At 42.4% G+C, this 24,077-nt stretch overlaps 1 protein-coding gene across 2 annotated transcripts in view; it reads left to right on the top strand.

Moving 5' to 3' along the window:
* FTCDNL1 (formiminotransferase cyclodeaminase N-terminal like) overlaps positions 1-24,077 on the top strand; it is a 107,674-nt gene that overhangs the window by 65,826 nt on the left and 17,771 nt on the right. For both annotated transcript variants that reach the window (XM_073633450.1, XM_073633451.1), the window contains exons 4-5: positions 11,929-12,081; positions 19,089-19,283. In XM_073633450.1, coding sequence (XP_073489551.1) covers positions 11,929-12,081; positions 19,089-19,283 — 348 coding nt within the window. The remainder of the gene's footprint in view (positions 1-11,928; positions 12,082-19,088; positions 19,284-24,077) is intronic.

The following is a 24,077-nucleotide window of genomic DNA, read 5'->3' as shown; positions in this document are numbered from 1 at the left end:
GACTTATGGCATCACTCCTTCCTTATGTACATTATTGGTTCCTTTTAGCTACCAAGCTATTTCTGCCATGGATGTGTCACTGCCCCCCAGTGGCCAACCCTTATGCTCCAGGTATGATTGGATTTTCCTTCTGCCTGTCTGTTTTGGATTATTCACCAGGAGCATGTTAACTATTTTCTTTTCTCTCAGCCCTTCTAGGTCTGAATACCGGCATGCGGCACGCGAAGATAAAGACCGTTCTAGGTCACAACTCCGTCATTCTTCATCAAGTTCCAGGCGCCTTCGATCATCCTCTAGACGTCACAGAGAAGAGCACAAAACCATGTCTGGGCACCATTCTCGCAGCCATTCCAGCCACTCTGAAAAGAAAGCTTGCTGTGGATGTGGGCCTCAGGCCCCCCAGGGTAAATCCCTCTGTGAGCCATGCTATATCCGAGCTGAGAGGGAAAGTGGAGACCATCAAGTGGAAGCACTGGTCAGAAAAGTAGTTCATGAATCCCTAAGTAGAACAGACTCCTGTCATCAATCCTTCCGTTGACACAGCATCAGCCCCTGCCGGGGACGACCCTGAGGCTCTGGGTCCCTCTCATCATAGTCACTCCTTGAGTGAAGCCTCAGACAGTGAGGTGGAGGTGGATGACCCTGGCGCGGGTTTTGATTTTTCCCTAGTATCACAGTTGGTCAAGCAGTCAAAGAAGCTTTGAAGTAGGAAGAGCCAGTGGAAGCATCCTCTAAACAGAGGAAGTATTTCAAACACCTCAAGAAAGAACGCCCAAACTTCCCCTTCCTGGGTGAACTCAGCGAAATTATGATGAATGAGGTGGCGTGGAGAGAAAGAATAACCTGCTATCTAAAATAGAAAAGATGTTTCCGTTCAAAAGGGAGGATGTGAAAAGGGTCGGCCCCTCTTATTGACACAGCCCTAATAAGATTGGTAAGACAAGTCACGTTCCCACTAGAGGACACCGTTTCTTTCAGTGATGGGTTGGAGAGGAAGATCGATACCGACCTCAAACGGATTTAAATTACAGCAGGTATGGTGTGTAAACCAGCACTGGCCCTTGCAGCCCTGTCCAAAGGAGGCCTGGACGGATGAAGTACATGCATCCTTAGGAAGCATCTCCGAAACAACGGCCAGGAGCTCACCGGTAAATGAACTAAAGTTGGCGTCAGTTTTTCTGGGGGAAGCCTCCCTTGACATCATTTGCAGCTGATTCTGCATCTAAGCAGGCGTGGTGCAGGATTCCCATTGAGGGCTCCTCTCTCTTTGGGAACAAGCTAGACAGTGCCATCACCCATGCCACGAGGGGGGGGGCAAGTAGGGGTTTTTACCCCAGGATCAATGCCTGCTAGGCCAGAGAAGAGCTCAACCCAGGCAAGTTCCAGATCGTGCGAGAGACATTTGGCACTATAGACCTGGCCGTGAGTTCATGAAGAACTAGAAGAGAAACCAGAAATCAGGCCAAGGGAGCATCTTCTGGGGGACGTGAAACCTCTAAGTTCTTTTGATATAGGGCCTGTTCAGGCAGAGCAAGTTGGGGCTTGTTTACTCCGTTTTCAGCACATCTGGGCAGCCTTGATCAAAGACTACTGGTCTGTCAAAACGGTCTCCTCAGGACATTCCTGGATGTTCAGCAGTCTGCCCACACTCCGGTTTGTACCACAGTTTTGCCTCACTCAAAAGAGAAAAAGCAAGTCTTTCTGTCTTACGCAGACTCTCTGGTGGCTCAGGGCGCAGCCATACAAGTTCCAACCGGCAAAAGATTTCTACTCGCCCCTCTTCATAGTTCTGAAAAAGAACGGATCCTGGAAGCCAGTTATAAACCTGACCCACTTGAATTCTTTCATCAAGAAATAGAAATTCAAGATGGAGACGCTGCTCATAATCCATCAGGCAATTCAGCCAGGTGACTGGCTTGTGTCCATAGATCTGAAGGACGCCTACTTCCATGTCCCGATAGTAGAAGAGTTCCAGAAGTATCTTCGCTTTGCGGTAGATCAAGTCCACCTTCAATTTACCTGTCTCCCGTTCGGGCTTTCAACATCACCTCGGGTATTTTCAAAGCTCTCATTGGCTGTCGTGGAGCTAATCAGGATCAGAGGTATCTGCATCATTATCTGGCCCACCTCTCTACCTAATCCAATCAGGGAATGCCTTGTATTGAAAAAAATTCAGAGTGTTCTGTGAATGACGACTGATCTCTAAAATGAATATAATTTAATTTTTGTATCATAAACATGTTTTCACCATTTTATATCTGTTTTTGTGTATAATTGCTGCTGGTCTCCTGCAGCATTTTCAGCCTTTTCCTGTCTGCATGCATGCACTCCAGCAGCAGCTGCACATTGTTGCTTTGCACCAGCTTCCTGATAGTGACATTGGTGGGCCCTGGCTGTGCAATGTGTGTGAGCATGGCTTCCTGTAGTCTCACCTAGGGGCACATGAGACAGGATGACAGGAGAATGACAGAACACAATTATGAGACAGTTGTCACCCTATAATAAGTGTCTGAACAAGGACACACATGATCAGAGAGTAGCCACGTGTGAACTATATCCTGTATACATAAACATACAATAGTGGAATAAGGGTGCGGGCACTACAAAAAAATATCTGCTATGTGTTGCACATCCAACATGTCTTCAATTATAAGCCATCCCTTTTTTGTTTGATTCTATTATTTTGTTAAGGAAAATGACTTGGCATGTGTGCTTCTACACGTCCCCAATCCCTGGGGCCATTGTGCATTGAGTTGTGCTGAGCAAGAAGTCATAGGATGTAATGAATAGGCCATAAAGTGCTGTATGACATCCCATGATTTAATAAATATTCTTTCTGTTGTTTCAAGATCCGGGAACATCATTTGTGAACATTATTTTAGCTGAGTAAGTGAAAAACGGATCCCAAGGGAATTAAGAAAAAGCTGTTAATTAAATTACTTCATTTGCCGGGGAAATGAAAAGCACATAAAATGTTTAATGCCTTACTTGGACACATGAATTTGTACATGTATTTTCTGAGCATTTTGGTGGAATCCCTACAGTAACAGGAATTGTATTTTCTCTAAGAGTTTACTAATATATATATATGTGTGTGTGTGTGTGTGTGTGTGTGTATATACATTATTGTGCAAAAGTTGTAGGCAGGTGTGAATGCTGTAAATTAGGAATGCTTTCAGAAATAGAAGTGTTAATAATTTTATTTTTTATCAATTAACAAAATATACATTAAATGAACAAATGAGAAATCCAAATCAAATCAAAATTTTGTGTGACTGCCCTTTGCTTTTTAAAACAGCATCAATTCTTCTAGGTACACTTGCACACTGTTTTTGAAGGAACTTGGCAGGTAGGTTGTTCAAAACATCTTAGAGAACTAATCACAAATCTTCTGTGGATGGAGGCTGCCTCAAATCCTTCTGTCTCTTCATGTAATCCCAGACAGATGTTGAGATCAGGGCTCTGTGGGGGCCAAACCATAACTTCCAGGACTTATTTTCTTCTTTACACTGAAGATAGTTCTTAATGACATTGGCTGTATATTTGGCGTTTTTGTCCTGCTGCAGAATAAATTTGGGACCAATCACACGCCTCCCTGATGGTATGGCATAATGGATAAGTATCTGCCAGCATTGAGGACACCAATGATTCTGACCAAATCTCGATCTCCATTTGCAGAAATTCAGCCCCAGGAAGGAACCTCCACCATGCTTCACTGTTGCCTGCAAACACTCATTATTGCACTGCTTTGCAGCCCTTCGGCAAACAAACTGCCTCCTACTACAGCCAAATATTTCAAATTTTGACTCATCAATCCAGTGCACCTGCTGCCATTTTTCTGCACCCCAGTTCCTGTGCATAGTTGAGTCGCTTAGTCTTGTTTCCAAGTCAAAGGCATGGCTTTTTGGCCGCAATTCTTCCATGAAGACCACTTCTGGCCAGACTGCTCCAGGCAGTAGCGCTTACTGCCTCACAGAAGACTTCTGTTTAGATGAAACATACGTCAGACAAGGCAAGGAAATAGCTGTGACGTTGTGGTGCCCTTGGAGAGTGTAGGACGAGTGCTTGTTTCTCAATGCCCATTTAACTTTTTGCTGCTGTAAGTAGATCATTTTATTAAACTCATGCTTTTACTGAACGCTGTGCAATGAGTTTTTCCTCATCCAGTAAGCAGCTGAATAGCAGAGACGGCTTATGCCTGAAGTGAGTGGTGATTGAGTGGTGATCACTGATGCACATACAGGCCTTGATCACTGATGCACATACAGGCCTTGATAGGTCTAACTATCTGGTAAGAGAATACATTTGTCCTGTCTGTCCCTTGGGACATTTGGGACAAGAATTAAAGGACACCTTTTTCTTCACTGTATAGACTTTTTATGGTTTTGGACACTTAATCATATATACCTTTTTTGGACTATATTTCATTTATAAACACTCATTAATTGTGAAGAATAATGCATCATTTATGTATGCGCGACTGTTTTTCCATTCCGCAAATGTTCACAAGTTAATTAGTTCGTTGTTTCTCCCTTTTTTTTTTTTCTTTTTCTTCTATTCTTTTTTTTAATTGTAGAATCTTTTTTCTCACTGAATAATTTTATACAGCAACATTTTTTATCTACGGAAAAAAACATGCATATTTCTGTTGTATAACATCCGGCATTATGTATAACTTTTGTCGGACAGTTCTACAGAGGTTCTGTACTGGGGCGTTTTTTGCAGTATTTCACAAAGTAATGTAAAACACATATTTGAAGCAGTCTGTTAAAATGGCATGTGTTTCTTTCACAATAAAAACTATTTTCTGATTTAAACGTCTCAACAAGGCCATCTGTCTGCGGGTGATAGACGGACGTCCGCAACTGCTTGATCTGAAACAGTTTGCACAAGTTCGCCATCACCTTTGACATAGAAGGAGTGCCCTGGTCTGTCAGTATCTCTTTTGGAGAACCCAGTCTGTGAAAACATGTGAAACAATTCACCAGGCACCAGGGGGTTTCTGTAGTGGCACACTGGGGCAGTTAACTGGCAAGTCTGACAAGATGCACAGTATCTTTTAACCTCTGCCTTCACCCCTAGCCAGTAAAACTGGTTGGTTATCCTGACCTCTGTTTTTTCAGCCCCCAGGTGTCCTCCCAGTGCGTCGTTGTGGGTTAGATCGAGGAGCATTTGCCTCCAAGGATGGGGAACCAGCAATTGCTCTACAGTTTCCCCTCGGCTTTCAGCCACTCGATAAAGCACATCCCCATTCAACGCAAAATGAGGAAACCTCTGATTTGCACCAGGTATTTCTGGGACCCCATCAATAACAGAAACCTGCTCTCGAGCATTGACCAAGGTAGGATCCTGTAACTGTGTGGTGCCAAACGCACCTCTGGATATGTCCAGGTCTGGGTTCACTGGCCTAGAGGAAGTTTCCCCTTCATCCTGCTCAACCGGGATATGTAATGGGGAGAGTTCGCCTTCATCCTCCCCCAACATGACCTGCAAGGTAGAGACTCCCCTCAGAGTTCAACTTGGTTTTGAGACCTGCAACATGAACATTATCACCTATATTAACATTCTCTGCATTATCCTTATCAGTGACAGGTATCTCCACAATAGGGGTGTGCGTTGTGGGGGAGGGGGGGTTCAGGCCCAGTGTCCCCAGTCCTCTTGGCTGTCCTGGAAGTCCGCTCTATACCTGGTTCCATAGTTCAAGAAAAAGTGGACAGTTCTGCCCCAGTATAACATCATGCATTAAGAGTTTCACCACCTCAACCTCTTGGGTCACCAAGGTATGGCCATAAGCAATGGACACTGGGACCAGGGGGTACTCCCTGGTGTCCCCATGGATGCATACTACCAGTAGAGTCTTACCTAATGGGCTGAGTCTTCCGATGACCCTGGCAAGTACCAGTGTCACCATGCTGCCAGAGTCCTGTAGAGCCCTGGCAGGAAGGTGGTTCACCTATACATGCCCTTTGGACATAGCAAGAGGCTCTCCCACTTGCCCCGCAATCCATAGGCACCTCCTGAAGTGGGCATCGCCAACACTGTATGTCCCCCATCCTTAGGACAGGGTCTGACCTCCATGGTTCTGTGGAAGATGATGCAGGTTTGCGGGTTTCAATGTCTGGTAGGGCTTCCCTCCTAGGCACTTCAGCTGGCCTTGCTGCCCTTAATGTGGGTTCCTGACGCTTGGCAGGCCTGAGCAGGTCCTCCACCATGGTGTATCTTTCGACCAACTCTACCAGCTGGTCCGCGGTTGCAGGTTCTCCGCGGCTTACCCAGCGCTGCAGGTCATCCGGCAGGGACCGCAGGTGCCTGTCCATCACCACACGTTCCACCATTTGTGGGCCTGTTAACTTTTCTGGCTGCAGCCATTTTTTGACCAGCTGCACCAGTTCATGCATTTGAGACCTTGGTGGTTGGCCAGGTTGGTACCTCTGGGGGTACACCTTCTGAGCCCGGATGGCCATGGTCACCCCCAGGGGGGCCAGGATCTCTGCCTTTAGGCGCTCATAGTCTCTGATGTGCTCGGATGGCAGGTCAAAGTAGGCCTTTTGTGGGTCACTGATAAGAAAGGGGGTGATAACACCAGCCCATTGGTCATGGGGCCACCCCTTTCTCTCCACTAGCCTCTCAAAGGTGGTGAAAAAGGCCTCCACGTCATCATTGGGTGTCACTTTTTGCAAAACATGGCTGTGCACCCAAGGCTACTTGGTTCCCAGGGCCAACAGCCGCTTGCTCCCGTCCCTGAGCAAGACGCTACACTGCCTCCTGCAAGGCAGCCACTTGTGCCTGTGTGGTTTCCTGCTGGGCTGAAAACTGAGCAGCCAGTAAACAGTTATTTTCCTTCTGTGCGGCTACAGCCTGTGCCAGGGCCTGCTTCTGCTGAGCCATTGCCTCTTCATGGCGACGGTTCGCCTCCATGGAGGCTTGCTGCTGGGTCACGGTGGCTTGCATAAGTGCCTTGATGACCTCCTCCATGTCTTTTCCTGCTGCTTGCAGTGCCTGAACTGATTTCACCCAAGACATGCAATATGTACACTGTCTCTTTAAATGTCATTTGCAGGTTTAAAGGGCTTTTGCGGCTGCAATGCACTCTGCCAGCATCCAAGATACCAGTTGTAAAGTTTGGGGGTTATAGCTCCCTGGGATCATGTGCAAAGCCGTTTAAAATGAAACAAAAAAAAAAGGTTTTTATTTTTCTTCAGGCAAAACATAAAGAAAAGTTGCTTCCAGCAGCAAAAAAAAAAACAAAAAAAAACAACACAAATATCCACTTGTCTTCAACACAAAGACAGCATAAACAAAAAATAACGAAATACTCAGTTCATAGATGGGAGTTTATCCCAGGGTTAGCACATTCCCAGTCTGGCTATCTGGTAGCTTCCAGCCAACATGCAGCATTCCAAACAGGTCTCTCTCCACTCCTACTCACACACCATCACACCTAATACTGCTTCCTGTGGCTCTTAACCCTGTGGGGTCTGGAGTCCCTGTAGTCAGGAGTGGAGGCCCTTTTCCCACCCCAAACCCACTTCAGGGCCTCCGAAATTCCAGGTCCCAAATACCTCTCTGCTAACACAGAGAGGTCTGCGAGTCAGTCCTCTCCTTAACATGGCTATCCCGGAAATTCCTCACCCATCTCGGGTGACCCCCTGACTACTCACACACTTTCCTTAAAGGGACCACAACCCAAATGCTACATAGCACCTATCCAGAACCCAACCTTGGCGTCCTGTACATATGTTGTACAATATATATAGTGACAATCCTATGACAAGCATTAAAGTGAATATTATTTGAAAAATCACAAGAAAAAGATAATGAAAAAAAAAAAAAAACATAGCAAACCTGTCAACCAGCAGTTGAAGATAGGGATCATTTACGCAGGTGGCCAGGGAGGGTGGTAAAAATAGGCAGATGGTTGAGGCATTGATTTACAGCGCCCCTTAAGCTGCAATGATGGTCGAACAGGGTTGAACACATGTCATGGACACGGCAACAATGTTACCACATGTTGCATGCTGCGGGCAGTACAACCGCCGAACATGCCCCATTCATGTGACTAGGGCCATGCCTGTGATCCCCGTGGTTCAACCGTGATCCCTGAGGTTGCAGTGTGGTGGTGCTAGCTTATCATAGTTAAAACAAGCAGTGAGGAGGTGATATATTTCCCCCCAGCCGCCTGTCAACCACGTCAGAAAAGCATTCCACTGCGAATCGCTTTTCAGAGGTTTAGATGTTTAGAAACCTGACTGTAAAAATGTAGTTCAGAAAATAACAGCACTTTTTAATAAAATAGGCACAGTTCTGTGTATGTATACTTGTACTTCCTCATAATCCCCTGAGGAAGTCATGTGGTGTGATGTAATGCATAGGAAGTGACCGGACCATACGAGAACCGGAAGTGATGTAAGAGGCACCTGTAACGCTGTCCAAATTACAGATCTGCTGTTTTTTTCACCCCTGTACATATCCGCTGGGAATGAACGTCCGTATGGACTAAGCCGGAGCCACCATCTAATATACAATACCTGGAGAGGGCCATCTACCATCACAACATCTTGGAAAGGTCTCCAGCTATACCCATCTCCACTGCTTTTCACTATCCATATGGAGGTAAGAGTCTAGTGAACACTGAGTAATACACACGAAGAGTGACACACCGGCGATTTTATTGAAGAGCACTTATTGAAGCACTGTCTGCACTTTGATTTATCATAGACTTTATTTATCTTCACTTCATGAACTATTGCAGCACCACTATTTGTTCTGTCAACAGTGTGATAAAGAGAGATTATACAGATTATTGCTACATTCATCTATATGAATCACATGTATCTCATTGATATATTGCATATGCATAGGAATTTTATTATTGATATTTTTATATTTTTTTTTGCACCGAAATCATCTTATGTGCACAGATTCATATTTGTATTTTGCACAGCGCCATGAGCGTTCATTGGTATTGATTTATTTGAACATAAGCTCATATTTGCACCTAGCAATTTTGCACAGCATCTTTAGCTGTGTTTTTCAACAGTCGCATTTTTTAGCAATTTTTGCACAGATTATCGCACAGTGCTGAATCATCTACATTTATTTATAGTATGAGCTTCATTGGCATTGATTTATTTGAGCACAAGCTCAAACTTGCACCTAGCAATTTTGCACAGCATTTTTAGCGTTTTTCTGCACAGTCGCATTTTTAGCAATTTTTGCACAGATTATCGCACAGTGCTAAATCATCTATCAGTAGGCCACCACTATTTGTTGTGTCAGCAGTGTTATAAAGAGAGATTATATGGATTATTGCTACATTCATCTATAATAATTTGTCCCATTGATATATTACATATGCATAGGAATATTATTATTGATATTTATATAATTTTTGAGCGTTCATTGGTATTGATTTATTTGAACACAAGCCCATATTTGCACCTAGCAATTTTGCACAGCATCTTTTAGCGTTTTTTTTTGTGCAGTCACATTTTTTAGCAATTTTTGCACAGATTATCACACAGTACTAAATCATCTACAATTATTTATAGTATGAGCATTCATTGGCATTGATTTATTTAAGCACAAGCTCATATTTGCACCTAGCAATTTTGCACAGCATCTTTAGCGTTTTTTTTTGCACAGTCGCATTTTTTAGTAATTTTTGCACAGATCGCACAGTGCTAAATCATCTATATTTATAATATTAAGTTGCGCTGATCACTTATTTATTTTAAACCAATTTAGTGCACTCATACACTTTAGATCTAGCTGCAATTTATCAGAGTACTATATTATACATTCACTTTGATAGCGCAAAGGACCTTACATACATTTACCTTCTAGATATTGTGGACTTGAGTGGTGACTCCCTGCCATAGATTCTGGCTCTGATCCCGACTCTCCATTGGAGTTTCAGGTGTTGTTACTGCTCCTATTGCATTTTCTATGGTGCAAAAGAAAACAGTTGGCTACAGTAAGTGTGCAGAGCAGGAAACTCAGTGCAGAAATATCACCACCATAGTCACATAAGGCATTATGTGATTTAACTCTCCAGCATCTACCAAAACCTAGAGATAGTAGTTTTGGGTGAAGTAATATTTTAGAAGGCAAGGCTGTTCATAAATTGGTTAGCAGGACACATGCCACAAGTTGGGGAGCTGAAATAGTAAATGATTGTGGCTAATTATGCTTCTCTATGATAGAGAGAAAAGACTCTAACAGCAGCAGATTTTGGCTTGTCTGCAGGGAAATATAAGCAGGAGGAGCTTTGATAACTCTGCTGCTGGTCACATGTTCAAAATAAAAAAAAACAGCCTTTGGAATACAGAGTAAAAATGAATATTGTCAATAAACTGTTTTAAATTGCCATACAAATATATTGTATATTTGAAATCAAATCAAAATTTTTATTTTTTTGGCAATAACATGGTGTGGTCAGATTTCTGACAGTCACAGGCTGTGACTCCCCTCCAGCCTGTATCTTAGATTAAGAGGGAGATGAAGCCTCCATTAATCTACATGTAATATCCCAACCCCATTGTGTTTAGCTGGTTAATGGGCATGGAGGGGGAGGGAGGGAGTGGGTTATCATTTAGCACTTTATGTACACCCACGTGTGTGACTCTATAGTCATGTGGACTGCTTAGATGTGATAGGGAGGAAATGCTCAGCTCAGTATTCTGAGAAATGCAGTGTGTACTATTAAGAACATACAGGCTGAGCCATGGTAAAACTTGTAGCATTAATGAAGGCTGTGTTTGATGTGCCGATATTCTTTAATTTAAAACACACATAGAATGTTCCTATAAAAAATACTTTGTTAATAGAGGATTTGAAGAATCACATGCAGACAAACTTCAGTGCTAAATAAGTGGAACTGGATAACTGTTCCATGGGGAAGTGTGGAAAAATATAACATGGATGATAGCTGAAAACAGGCTACTGGCCAGCACAACCTACAATGGATGTCACCAAATGTTTGCCTTTCAATTTCTTATGGTGATCTCTGGCAACAAAATTTTATTTGGCAAATTTGTACCAAATTGTATACACAGCATAAAAGAAAGGTACAAAAGAATTCCACAAAGAAAGTCTGTTTCTAAGGTCTTTCACGAATTGCTATACTGGCCCGTAAACTAGCCAATAAGTTTGTAATGGGTGCCTGGCTCGGGTACACTACAGCGTAAGGTAGGCTTGAAGTCTAAGGAGGCTAGAAAAGCAGAAAGAAAAAAGTGGGAAATGAGAGCGAGAGAAGAGACAAGGTGATCAAGTCATGGGGCAAGTGTGGGATTTGGGTATGGGAGGGGAAATCTGGAGGAGAGGGATTAGGTGGGTTTACACCAAGGGTGGTTTCATAGGTAGCTTCAGATACAAGCAGTTCAATGAAGATATGACGTATTAAATTCAGGGGTCCCATATTTTACGGAATTTGCTGTTGGGGTAACTTAAAATGCTTGAGAGTTTTTCATGGACTAGACATGAAGTTATTTTGATTTCCGACCTCATGGATGTTTACTTTTTTTTCTCCAGGACTTGCCTAAGGTTTGCTGAGCTGCTAGCAAAAAAAGTGTCAAGCTTTTGTTGGCTTAAAGTCAGGCCATCTATAGGGTAGTGGAAAATGGCTACCCATGACTTATTGGGGACAACAGTGTAAAAATGTATACAAATTAAACCAAAAAATCTAGGCCGGGTTTGGAAATGTCCACGATGTATGAAACATGTCTACCTTGTGAATATAACCTCTTTTGATGATTACTAAAAATACATGTCAGTTACATGCTACAATTTTTTTATAGAAATCTAGAGTGTGTTATTTAATTTAACAGAATATTTGTGAGTCAGCCATTGACATGAGACATTCTTACAAATAATAGTATTTTTTCTGAACTGGACCCTTTTTATGAATCTCTGATTTTGTATCTATAGGTAAATCTGTTGTGTCGTCTTGTGTGGAAGGCTTTGCATCTATCAACCTATCTTTACATGATGGAATACATCCATGTCTCGGTGCCATTGACCTAGTACCCATCTATCCTTTATCAAGTATAACACTGGAGCAGTGTGGGGATATTGCAGAAGGTAGGTTCTGCTATATGACACAGTAAAATTCAGTCATGTTTTTATGGTATCCTGGATCTTGGGTGATTTCTGGCTAGCCAGATCCTTCTTTGATTTGTCAACTTTTGTATTTGCCTATTTTGAAGATCGTTAAGTAATTTCAGGGTTGGACTAAGTAACTAACTAGGATCAGGGGTGGCCTCAGGTGGAAGGCCCACAGTGTGTGCTGTTTAGCCTGTTCAATAGAGCTAACTAGATTTCCAAGATGTCACTGGTGTGCGGCATATTTTCTTTGAATCGTAAGCTAGGATCCGTTTAAAGGTTTTTTAGGCAGTCGAAAATTTGAGACCATATTTATTATTTTCACCCTGTCAGCAAATGCTTTTTTATCATTCCTAATGCAAAGGTTAAGGGAATATACAGTATCTCACAAAAGTGAGTACACCCCTCACACTTTTGTAAATATATTATTATATCTTTTCATGTGACAACACTGAAGAAATGACACTTTGCTTCAATGTAAAGTAGTGAGAGTACACCTAACAGTGTCAATTTGCTTTCCCCTCAAAATAACTCAACACACAGCCATTAATGTCTAAACCGCTGGCAACAAAAGTGAGTACACCCCTAAGTGAAAATGTCCAAATTGGGACCAATTAGCCATTTTCCCTCCCTGTTGTCATGTGACTTGTTAGTGTTACAAGGTCTCAGGTATGAATGGGGAGCAGGTGTGTTAAATTTGGTGTTATCGCTCTCACTTTCTCATACTGGTCACTGGAAGTTCAACATGGCACCTTATGACAAAGAATGCTCCGAGGGTCTGAAAAAAAGAATTGTTGCTCTACATAAAGATGGCCTAGGCTATAAGAAGATTGCCAAGACGCTGAAACTGAACTGCAGCACGGTGGCCAAGACCATACAGCGGTTTAACAGGTCAGGCTCCACTCAGAACAGGCCTCGCCATGGTCGAGCAAAGAAGTTGAGTGCACATGCTCAGCGTCATATCCAGAGGTTGTCTTTGGGAAATAGACGTATTATGATTATATGAATATGATTACTGGAACCATATCCTGTGTTCTGATGAGACCAAGATAAACTTATTTGGTTTAGATAGTGTCAAGCGTGTGTGGCGGCAACCAGGGGAGGAGTACAAAGACAAGTGTGTCTTGCCTACAGTCAAGCATGGTGGTGGGAGTGTCATGGTCTGGGGCTGCATGAGTGCTGCCGGCACTGGGGCGCTACAGTTCATTGAGGCAACCATGAATGCCAACATGTACTGTGACATACTGAAGCAGAGCATGATCCCCTCCCTTTGGAGACTGGGCCGCAGTGCAGTATTCCAACATGATGACCACTGCCTTGCTAAAGAAGTTGAGGGTAAAGGTGATGGACTGGCCAACATGTTTTCAAACCTAAACCCTATTGAGCATCTGTGGGACATCCTCAAATGGAAGGTGGAGGAGCACAAGGTCTCCTAACATCCACCAGCTCCGTGATGTCGTCATGGAGGAGTGGAAGAGGACTCCAGTGGCAACCTGTGAATCTCTGGTGAACTCCATGCCCAAGAGGGTTAAGGCAGTCCCAGAAAATAATGGTGGCCACACAAAATATTGACACTTTGGGCCCAGTTTGGACATTTTCACTTAGGCGTGTACTCACTTTTGTTGCCAGCGCTTTAGACATTAATGGCTATGTATTGAGTTATTTTGAGGGAACAGCAAATTTACACTGTTATACAATCTGTACACTCACTACTTTACATTGTAGCAAAAGTGCCATTTCTTTAGTGTTCTTTAGTGAAAAGTTATAATAAATAATTTACAAAAAATGTGAGGGGTGTACTCACTTTTGTACTTTGTTTCTACTGTATATTATATTCAATAAAACACAGTGGGGTTGATTTACTAAAGGCAGATAAGCTGTTCACTTTGCAAGGAGGAATTGTACTTTGCAAGGGAATTATCCCCAGAATATCCTCCATTATCCAGTCATGTGCAAGCAAAAATGCTGTTTTTTTTTTGTTTTGTTTTCCTTGCATGTGATCAGGTGTTTTTTGCGAAGTTAAACTGTGCCGCATTCACTAAGCTCTGGACAAATTCCCCTAAAAAGTGAACATCTTATTTGCCTTTAGTAAATCAACCCCAGTAGCTCACTTTTCAGTACAATCTGAAAATAAGATACTGTTTGCCCCATATAATGTCATTAGAGGTCTCAGTGGTTTTAACCACATGCCTACTGGACACTTTTATCACCTTGCTGGCTAGGCCAATTTTCAGTTTTCAGTGCTTTGACACTTTGCATGACAATTGCATGGTCATGCAACACAGTACCGAAACAAAATTTTGATCATTTTTTTCACACAGAGTTTTCTTTTGGTGGTATTTAATCCCCGCTGGGTTTTTCATTTTTGCTAAACAAACAAAAAAAAGACTGAAAATTTTGAAAAAAAAAAAAACAAACAAAACATTTTTTATAGTTTATTATAAAATTTTACAAACGTAATTTTTCTCCTTCACTGATGTGCGCTTATGAGGCTGCACTGATAGGCACTGATAGGTGGCACTGATGAGGCGGCACTGGTTGGCACTGATGAGGAGGCACTGATGAGGCTGCACTGATAGGTGGCACCAATGGGCTCTGAGAGGTGGCACTGATAGGCAGCACTGATAGGTGGGACTGATGGGCACTGGTAGGTGGCACTGATAGGCGGCACTGATAGGTGACACTGATGATGAGGCACTGATTGGCAGCACTGATGGGCACTGATAGGTGGCGCTGGTGGGCACTAATTAGCAGCGCTGGTGGGCACTGATTGGCAGCACTGGTGGGCGCGGATTCGCAGCACTGGTGGCCACTGTTGGGACTGATGTCCCTGTAACAGAAGCCGGTTATCGACTTTCTTCTTCTCTCCTCACGCTGTTGGCATGAGGAGAGAAAAGCCGGCTTGTGTTTACATTCTATGATCAGCTGTCATTGGCTGACAGCTGATCAAGTGGTAAAGGGCCATTGTGATTGGCCCTTTACCCCGATCTGTGATCAACCGAGTCCAAATGAATCGACGATCACAGAGCACCCTCCTGGCATTGGAAGCCCGTGGTGTAGCTGTCTTTCAGGTATAGTGCGGGCGGCAAGTGGTTAAAGGGTCAGAAAAAGCATGCTTGGGGCAGGACTGAGACACACTGTGTATGTCTATAGAAATACATAGCCCGACTTGAAAGTAAGCTTGCACATCTGCTCCCAGATGTAAGCAAGCACTTTCTGTGGGGGCAGACACAGAAGAGGAGGAGCAGAGAGCGCTGGTGGGGGACCGTAGAAGAGGAGGTTTTGGGACGCTCAGTGCAATACCATTGTACAGAGCAGGTAAGTATAACATGTTTGTTATTTTCATTAAAAATGACTTAAAATATACATTTCAAATACATATATTACTGTTTTACCTGGCAGGGAATTTGAACGTTTGACTTGTCTTGTTTGACTTGTTGTCACTCACCTCTTCTACTCAGGATAAATACTCTGATTACTCTGCTACTTCATGGATTACCATTACTGTCTCTTGTCTCTTTCAATAGCGGTGATAATGCTGTTCCATGTCTAGTGATTAGGCCATGGTGAAGAGATGATATAGATAGCCATGAAGCTGAATTTCTGAACCAGGAAAAAAGTGTGTCACCTCTGCAGATGAGTTGTGTGTAAGAGGTGCTTAAATCATAGCATTGCCTTATCAGAATTACAAATCCTTTAGTAGGGAAAATAATAAGGCGCTTTCACACTTTGGCCACTTTGTGCGGGTTATCTGCCCTTTCTCATACACTTCTATTATGTCCCATGGTTTGGGTGCGCTTTCAAAAAATGCACCTAAACCGTGGGACATAATAGAGGTCTATGGGAAAGTGCAACTAACCCACACAAAAACCGTGGCTACACTACACTGTGGCCAAAGATCAGTGTGAAGCTGTTCTCATCCATACATTGTAAAGGGCCATGTAGTTGCAAGTACAGTGGGGACGGAAAGTATTCCGACCCCGTTAAATTTTTCACTCTTTGTTATGTTGCAGCCATTTGCTAAAATCATTTCAGTTCATTTTTTTTTCCTCATTAATGTACACACAGCACCCCATATTGACAGAAAAGTACAGAATTGTTGACATTTTTGCAGATTTATTAAAATAGAAAAACTGAAATATCACATGGTCCTAAGTATTCAGACCCTTTGCTGTGACACTCATATACCGTATTTAACTCAGGTGCTGTCCAATTCTTCTGATCATCCTTGAGATGGTTCTACACCTTCATTTGAGTCTAGCTGTGTTTGATTATACTGATTGGACTTGATTAGGAAGGCCACACACCTGTCTATATAAGACCTTACAGCTCACAGTGCATGTCAGAGCAAATGAGAATCATGAGGTTAAAGGAACTGCCTGAAGAACTCAGAGACAGAATTGTGGCAAGGCACAGATCTGGCCAAGGTTACAAAAAAATTTCTGCTGCACTTAAGGTTCCTAAGAGCACAGTGGCCTCCATAATCCTTAAATGGAAGACGTTTAGGACGGCCAGAACCCTTCCTAGAGCTGGCCGTCCGGCCAAACTGAGCTATCGGGGGAGAAGAGCCTTGGTGAGAGAGGTAAAGAAGAACCCAAAGATCACTGTGGCTGAGCTACAGAGATGCAGTAGGGAGATGGGAGAAAGTTGTAGAAAGTCGACCATCACTGCAGCCCTCCACCAGTCGGGGCTTTATGGCAGAGTGGCCCGAAGGAAGCCTCTCCTCAGTGCAAGACACATGAAAGCCCGCATGGAGTTTGCTAAAAAACACCTGAAGGACTCCAAGATGGTGAGAAATAAGATTCTCTGGTTTGATGAGACCAAGATAGAACTTTTTGGCCTTAACTCTAAGCGGTATGTGTGGAGAAAACCAGGCACTGCTCATCACCTGTCAATACAGTCCCAAAAGTGAAGCATGGTGGTGGCAGCATCATGCTGGGGGGGTGTTTTTCAGCTGCAGGGACAGGACAACTGGTTGCAATCAAGGGAAAGATGAATGCGGCCAAGTACAGGGTTATCCTGGATGAAAACCTTCTCCGGAGTGCTCAGGACCTCAGACTGGGCCGAAGGTTTACCTTCCAACAAGACAATGACCCTAAGCACACAGCTAAAATAACGAAGGAGTGGCTTCACCGTGACTATTCTTGAATGGCCCAGCCAGATCCCTGGCTTAAACCCAATTGAGCATCTCTGGAGAGACCGAAAAATGGCTGTCCACTAACGTTTACCATCCAACCTGACAGAACTGGAGAGGATCTGCAAGGAGGAATGGCAGAAGATCCCCAAATCCAGGTGTGAAAAACTTGTTGCATCTTTCCCAAAAAGACTCATGGCTGTATTAGATCAAAAGGGTGTTTCTACTAAATACTGAGCAAAGGGTCTGAATACTTAGGACCATGTGATATTTCAGTTTTTCTTTTTTAATAAATTTGCAAAAACAACAATTCTGTGTTTTTCTGTCAATATTGGGTGCTGTGTGTACATTAATGAGGAAAAAAATGAACTTAAATGATTTAAGCAAATGGCTGCAATATAATAAAGAGTGAAAAATTTAAGGGGGTCTGAATACTTTCCGTCCCCACTGTATACATGCGGATACCTACAGCCAAGATCCCAGGTGTTCTGATCAGCAGTGGCTGATAGCTGATAGCTGATAGCTTGGTTCTCAGCCTTCAGTGAGCAGAGAGCTTTCTGCTCTTCCCCTCCAGCGCTTACTGGAGCGCTGGGCTGTGGAGGGGGTGGGATCAGCTGGCTCAGTCTCCTAGCAGCTCGCAGAGAGGCTGATCCATCTGCAGGTCCAGACATCTGGGTGGATCTCGACTGTAAAATCGGGATCTTTCTCAAGCTTGGACTGAGTGAGTGACATCAGCCGACAGCTGACTTTTGCCAGCTGTCGGCTGAAAATGGGTCACAGGAATGCAGAACGAAGTGCACTCCTGTGACCTCCAAGAGAAGTATAGCCAAAATAAAGGTGGCCATACTTCTCCTTTAAGTGTATGTTTGTTAAGAAAATGGACTATGAAACTGTGAACCACCCAGTGACACCCTTATTTAAGGCACTGTATTATATTTATAGATGTAGATAAAATGGTTATATGTTATTTTTATAACATGCAGTTACCCTTTTAGCAGTGATTTCTAATCTAGTATGATTAAGTAAGTACTTTCAGGTTTGCCACTGTTTTAATCACAGGCTTGATAGCCCATGCATTAAAACAACTACAACATAACTATTTTTGTAAACCCATCTATATTTTTCTACTTTATTTTCATCACGTACTAAAATGACTGCAAGAGTCAATAGGCCACAAGATGTCACTATTGTACTTGTTCTTGCAGCTTATTAGTGCGTTTGTGATCTTGAAAGTGCTTCATAGCAGCAATTACATAGAGGATTAACTTAGACATAACACAAGGCGGCGTACATTAATCAGCACTGGTAGTTACCACTTACTAGCTCTAAACGCCTAGTGAAGATTAGTGGCATAGAGCCAAAGCTACTCAGAAATGCATGGACTGTTTCGTGGAAAATAACATTTTTTAAACAATTTGCTTTTTACTGGTAAAGTCGGGAAGTGGCGCTGTTCTTTATACAGAAATATTTCATGTATATTAATATGTGATAATCATTTCAATAAATTATCATTTTATAATTATTATCTATAATTAAAGTGTGCAAAAATATTCCTGTAATCTGTAATTTTACTATGACAGACCTCAGGAGCAATAGCAGAATATTTACAATATTCAGTATAGTGGACCCTATTCATAGAGTGTTTGAACGAATAAACAGTTCTTGTTTGCCAAAGCAAGCGTCCAACCAGACTTTCACTTTCATTGTGTGCGTTAATATGCAACAGCACTGATAGAAGGTAACCAGGACTGTTGTCCCTGCAAATATTTTATGAACGAAGCCCATAAGTGTTTATATTACATTATGTTTCATGCCAGCCTCTCTCTTTATTTTAACATCAAACCGTATTTAGGTATTGCACAAGAACTGGTCACACTTGTTCCAGGCAGCAGTGTATTTCTTTTTGGCTATGCAGACAGACCAGACATGAAGAGCTTGGCAGATAAGAGGAGATCTATTGGATGGTTTAAGAAGAAATCAGAAATCCATGTGGACTCCCTAAAAGCTGATATTGGACCAAAACCATCACCAATGCATGGGATAACAGGTTAGTCTTTTGGACCCATCAAAAACAAATATGACTGTGGCATTCTAAAGCTAAAACATTTTTTTTACCTTATAGTATTCCCTGAATCAAGGTAAAAAAACATTTTATGCCCCCCCAAACCCCGTAACTAAACACTTACCTGAATCCTGTCTTGATCTAGCACTGTTCCTTTGCTGTGGTTCTTCTCCCATGTCTTTCTCTTCCCACATGATGTTCGTGCAGCAGCAGGAGACATTGGTTCCTGCTGCTGTCAAATCATGTGAGCAGATACACAGAAATGTCTAGAGACATACACAGCCCACACGCCTGCCCCCATAGCAAGTGGCCTGCTATGAGGGTAAACACAGAAGAGGAGCAGCCAAGATCGCTGGTGGGGTACACCAGAAGAGAAGGTTCGGGGCTGCTCTGAGCAGGTGAGTATAACATGTTTGTCATTTTAATTTAAAAAAAATTGCCTTTGCAAACTCTTTAAATATCTCAATATAGTCATAATTTCACCAAAGCAGGAACATTTTTTTGATCTGTGATGGAAGCGAAACATCCAAATACCTGCTGTTTCATGAAAGCTGTCCTTTTAGTCTTCAAAATGATAATAAAAAAATCTACTCTTGTGTTTTTTTGGGTTTTTTTTATGTTAAGGGTATATTTTGGGCAGTGTATTTAGAGTAATTTGTTTTAATTTGTGTTCTTGTTTTTCTATGCATTTCATTTGTATTTGATAATTATTTGTGAACTGTCGCATCAAATGTTTTATTTCACATTTTTTGTGGCCTTTTTTTTTTCTGTGAATTAATTAAGCAATTGGGGGTCATTTTTGGACACAAGAACAGGACTACGATCGTTAAAAGGAGATTCAATAACATTCAGTAGCACTTGAAAGCCCTTTGCACCCTTAAAAAAAAAAACCTTACCCACTTACATTGGCCCTTGACCCCTCTCTTGGACAACCCAAGCTTTCCACTGGGCATCCAAAACAATATTTTTTTTCATATGAGATGCCCGCACCCATATGTTCTGCTTTATAATGGGACTCATCAAATCCTTAGCTTTGTTATTATCGCTATCCTCTCCTACGGACAATTTAGTGGAAACTGCTTGCGTTATTTTCAACTTTGTGATTCTTGTTCTTTTCTGTGTTACCTGGGGTCCCTAAACATGTCCTTTGACCAACTTTTATCCTACTAGACCAACACTAGTGGTTTCCCTACTCTATGGCTTAATACTTTTGGGAAACCTATCCCACGAGACCTCACTATATAGCTGAATGGGAGAGAGAACTTAATTGTTCCTTCCCTGACTCTGAGCTACTCAAATCCTTCACTCTCACACACACAGTGGGTATAGAAATAAATCGCCCCCTTTAAAATAATCCCATTTTGTTGCTTTGCAATCTGAATTGAAGACACACAGTTTTTGTTTTATCCAGCTGTTTTTACTTAGTGCAACTTACTGTATAACATCTAAGTGAAAGATATAACACCAACAGATATAACACCAACATTTTTTTGTATTCATCTCCTGACTTGTAAAGACAGCCAAATACTCCCAGTGCTCAGTGGTCTTCGCCAGAGGGAAAGCCAACAAATTCACGTCACATGCACGGTCCAATGCCCGGTGGATGCAGCCCTCCTCAGATAGGGATGTCCCATGTAGAACTACAGAAACAAAGAATGGGAAGGCGCAAACCCCTAGTGCATTATCCAAGTGAAAACGGAATTTATTGATGTAAAAAGCAATCAATAAAGTGCATACTCACAAAGGTGCATAAGTATACAGCAAGTACATGGAAGGATAACATGAGGTAGAACATCCAAGTGTTTCTGCGGCCTCACTTATGCACGCTAATGCTTTTCGGGGGCACACCCCCTTCTTCAGAGCTGTGTTTAGGGAAGCTGTTGTTATTAAAAACTTACTGCATTGCCCTGTACACACGGTCGGACTTTCCGACGGAAAATGTGCGATCGGAGCTTGTTGTGGGAAATTCCGACCGTGTGTGGGCTCCATCTGACTTTTTCCATCTGAATTTCCGACAACAAAGTTTGAGAGCTGGATCTAAAATTTTCCGACAACAAAATCCGTTCACATAAATTCTGATCGTGTATAGACAATTCCGACGCACAAAGTGTCACGCATGCTCAGAGTCAAGCAGAAGAGCAGCACTGGCTATCGAACTTAATTTTTCTCGGCTCATCGTACGTGTTGTACGTCACCGAGTTCTTGACGTTTGGAATTTCCGACCAACTTTGTGTGACCGTGTGTATGCAAGACAAGTTGGAGCCAACATCCGTTGGAAAAAGACCGATGGTTTTTGTTGTCGGAATGTCCGATCGTATGTACAGGGCATTAGTGTGGCATGAGCAGCAGATCGGTAAACCCCCTTAGTATAGCATTTTAGTAGCAAAAAATGCACAGTAAGACAATCACTGCAACAATACAATTTAGCAGTGTGTGTATCATAGGTATGGGTATTTCAACCCAAAGAGCATCCTGAAAACTGACATAATGGTAAAGTATTAGGCATCTGAAGGTATGGATTTTGAATACCACAAAGTGTTGGATAAAATTGGCCCTGATAGAAATTTTCAAATGAGTCCAAATCATTTTCCATTCCATTTTCAAATGTACACCTAGTTACATATACAACCTGTAAAATGCTAGGGAGAAAGGTGGGAAATAGCTCAACTACATGTGGAAAATATATTATTCAAAGCAGATTGTTTCTCGACTTAAATCCCCCTGTATAATCAGCATTGATTTTAATAGACTTTAGTTATAAACAGTTATATAGCATAGTGGGTGGCTCCAATCACACCAGTGACCAGGCCTCATGGGAGAATGACCTACACAATGTGAATCATTACTGCTGAGTTTTTTAACTAAGTAGTCCTAGTATTCAGCATCCTCCGCTGCACTGTGAACCTCTCATAGGAACTTTCTCCATGTTCAGAGGCTCATCATCTCTGTGATGTGAGGTTGGTAGCGTGAAAAAGGAAAATCTGGATGATATGAATACTGAGAAGTTAGGAAGCAAAATTTGTGAGAGAGATGGAGAAGTCTACTACCTGGTTCTGGGGTAGGTGCTAAAAGTGGTAATAAATCAGCAAAAAAATAAAAGGCAATGCTCCCTCCCTGCAGTTTTAAGTCATAATGTACTATTATGCACCGCATATTAACACATTATGACAGACTTAGCTGTACATGGAGCCCTCCAGTGCAGCGTTGTCACGGCTCCCCGACGCTGCTATCTTCACCCAGTCTTCCTTCTGGGTCCACGGGCTCAGGCTGTATGGCTGCCCTTGGCTCTAGCACGGAGCTCTGAAGGTCCAGCACAGTATGCAATCCCTTGAGAGCGCATGCACTGGTGATGTCACCAGCTACATGTTGGGTGAATAACTCCTAAACAGTGCAAGTTTAGGAGATATTCACTGTACCTTCAGGTAAGCCTTATTATAGGCATTACCTGTAGGTACAAGTTCAAAGGTGGAGTTTAATTACACTTTAAGGTTATACTGGCTTTACCTTTAGAGGATGAACAGTTAGGCTGGGTTTACACTGATGCGAATTGGATGCGGGTTTCCCTGCATTCAATTCGCATGACAGGAGTGTGTGACCGGCTCTCAATGGAGCCGGTTCACACATCTCCAGGACGGCTGCGGAGCGCATTGCACAAGTATCCTGTGCATCTTTGGCTCAGTTTCAGTTCTGATTTCAGGCAAAAATGTGTGCCTGATTCGTTCCTGAAACGGAGAACAGGGACGCAACGGACCCCTGCTGTGAGCCGCGTCCATACACAGTGTGAACCCAGCCTAAACCAAAGTAGTGTTTGGAGGGATGTTTTCTTAGTCATTTTGATTTCTATCAGGACCAGTGACCTTTTACCATGAATAGTCCTTGACATGTCCTAATGATTTCCCCTATTCTTAGTCAAAAAATACCTCTTCTCCCCCTCCCAACTATAAATAAACTCATATCCTTCCTGTGTGGTGGTACAGATGACGAGGACACATGTGGAGCCAATCTCATCATCTTTCCTGAATAAAAACTTGCTTATTCTTTTAATTATTCACCCCTGATGTACAATTGATTTTGATAGTGGGAGAGTGTGTTATGAGGGGACAATAAAACCAACTTATTTGTATGTCTCTGGGCCCCTCTCCCAGCCTTCTGTTTCTGGTTGTGTTCTTCATTTTTGTTTTGTCTTCCTCTGATTCTGTGTATATGACTTCAATAATAATCTGTACCACAAACATCCTCAACATCAATGTTAATAGCATAACGAACCATACCGGGGCTGTTTTGGTATGAGCATTTGTAAACAAAAATCCTTAAAGCATTCAGAACTAATTATTATTTGTCTAAGTGCTTAACTCATTCTCTGCGCATAACATCTTACATTCAACCATTGTAGAACTTTTGATTATTTTCTTAACCACTTCAGCCCCGGAAGAATTTACCCCCTTCCTGACTAGGCCATTTTTTGCGATATGGCACTGCTTCGCTTTAACTGACAATTGCGCAGTCACGCAACGATGTACCCAAACAAAATTTATGTCCTTTTTTTCCCCACAAATAGAGCTTTCTTTTGGTGGCGCTTGATCACCTCTGCGGTTTTTATTTTTTGCGCTAAAAACAAAAAAAGAGCGGCAATTTAAAAAAAAAAAAACACAATATATTGTACTTTTTGCTATAATAAATATCCCCAAATAAAAAAATGTATGTATTCTTCTACATGTTTTTGGTAAAAAAATCGCAATAAGCGTATATTGATTGATTTGCGCAAAAGTTATAGCGTCT

Source organism: Aquarana catesbeiana, linkage group LG06, assembly GCF_042186555.1.
Source record: "Aquarana catesbeiana isolate 2022-GZ linkage group LG06, ASM4218655v1, whole genome shotgun sequence".
Classification (NCBI taxonomy): Eukaryota; Metazoa; Chordata; class Amphibia; order Anura; family Ranidae; genus Aquarana; species Aquarana catesbeiana.
The sequence above is the reverse complement of the archived record's forward strand: the minus strand, read 5'-3'. Positions and strand labels throughout refer to the sequence as shown.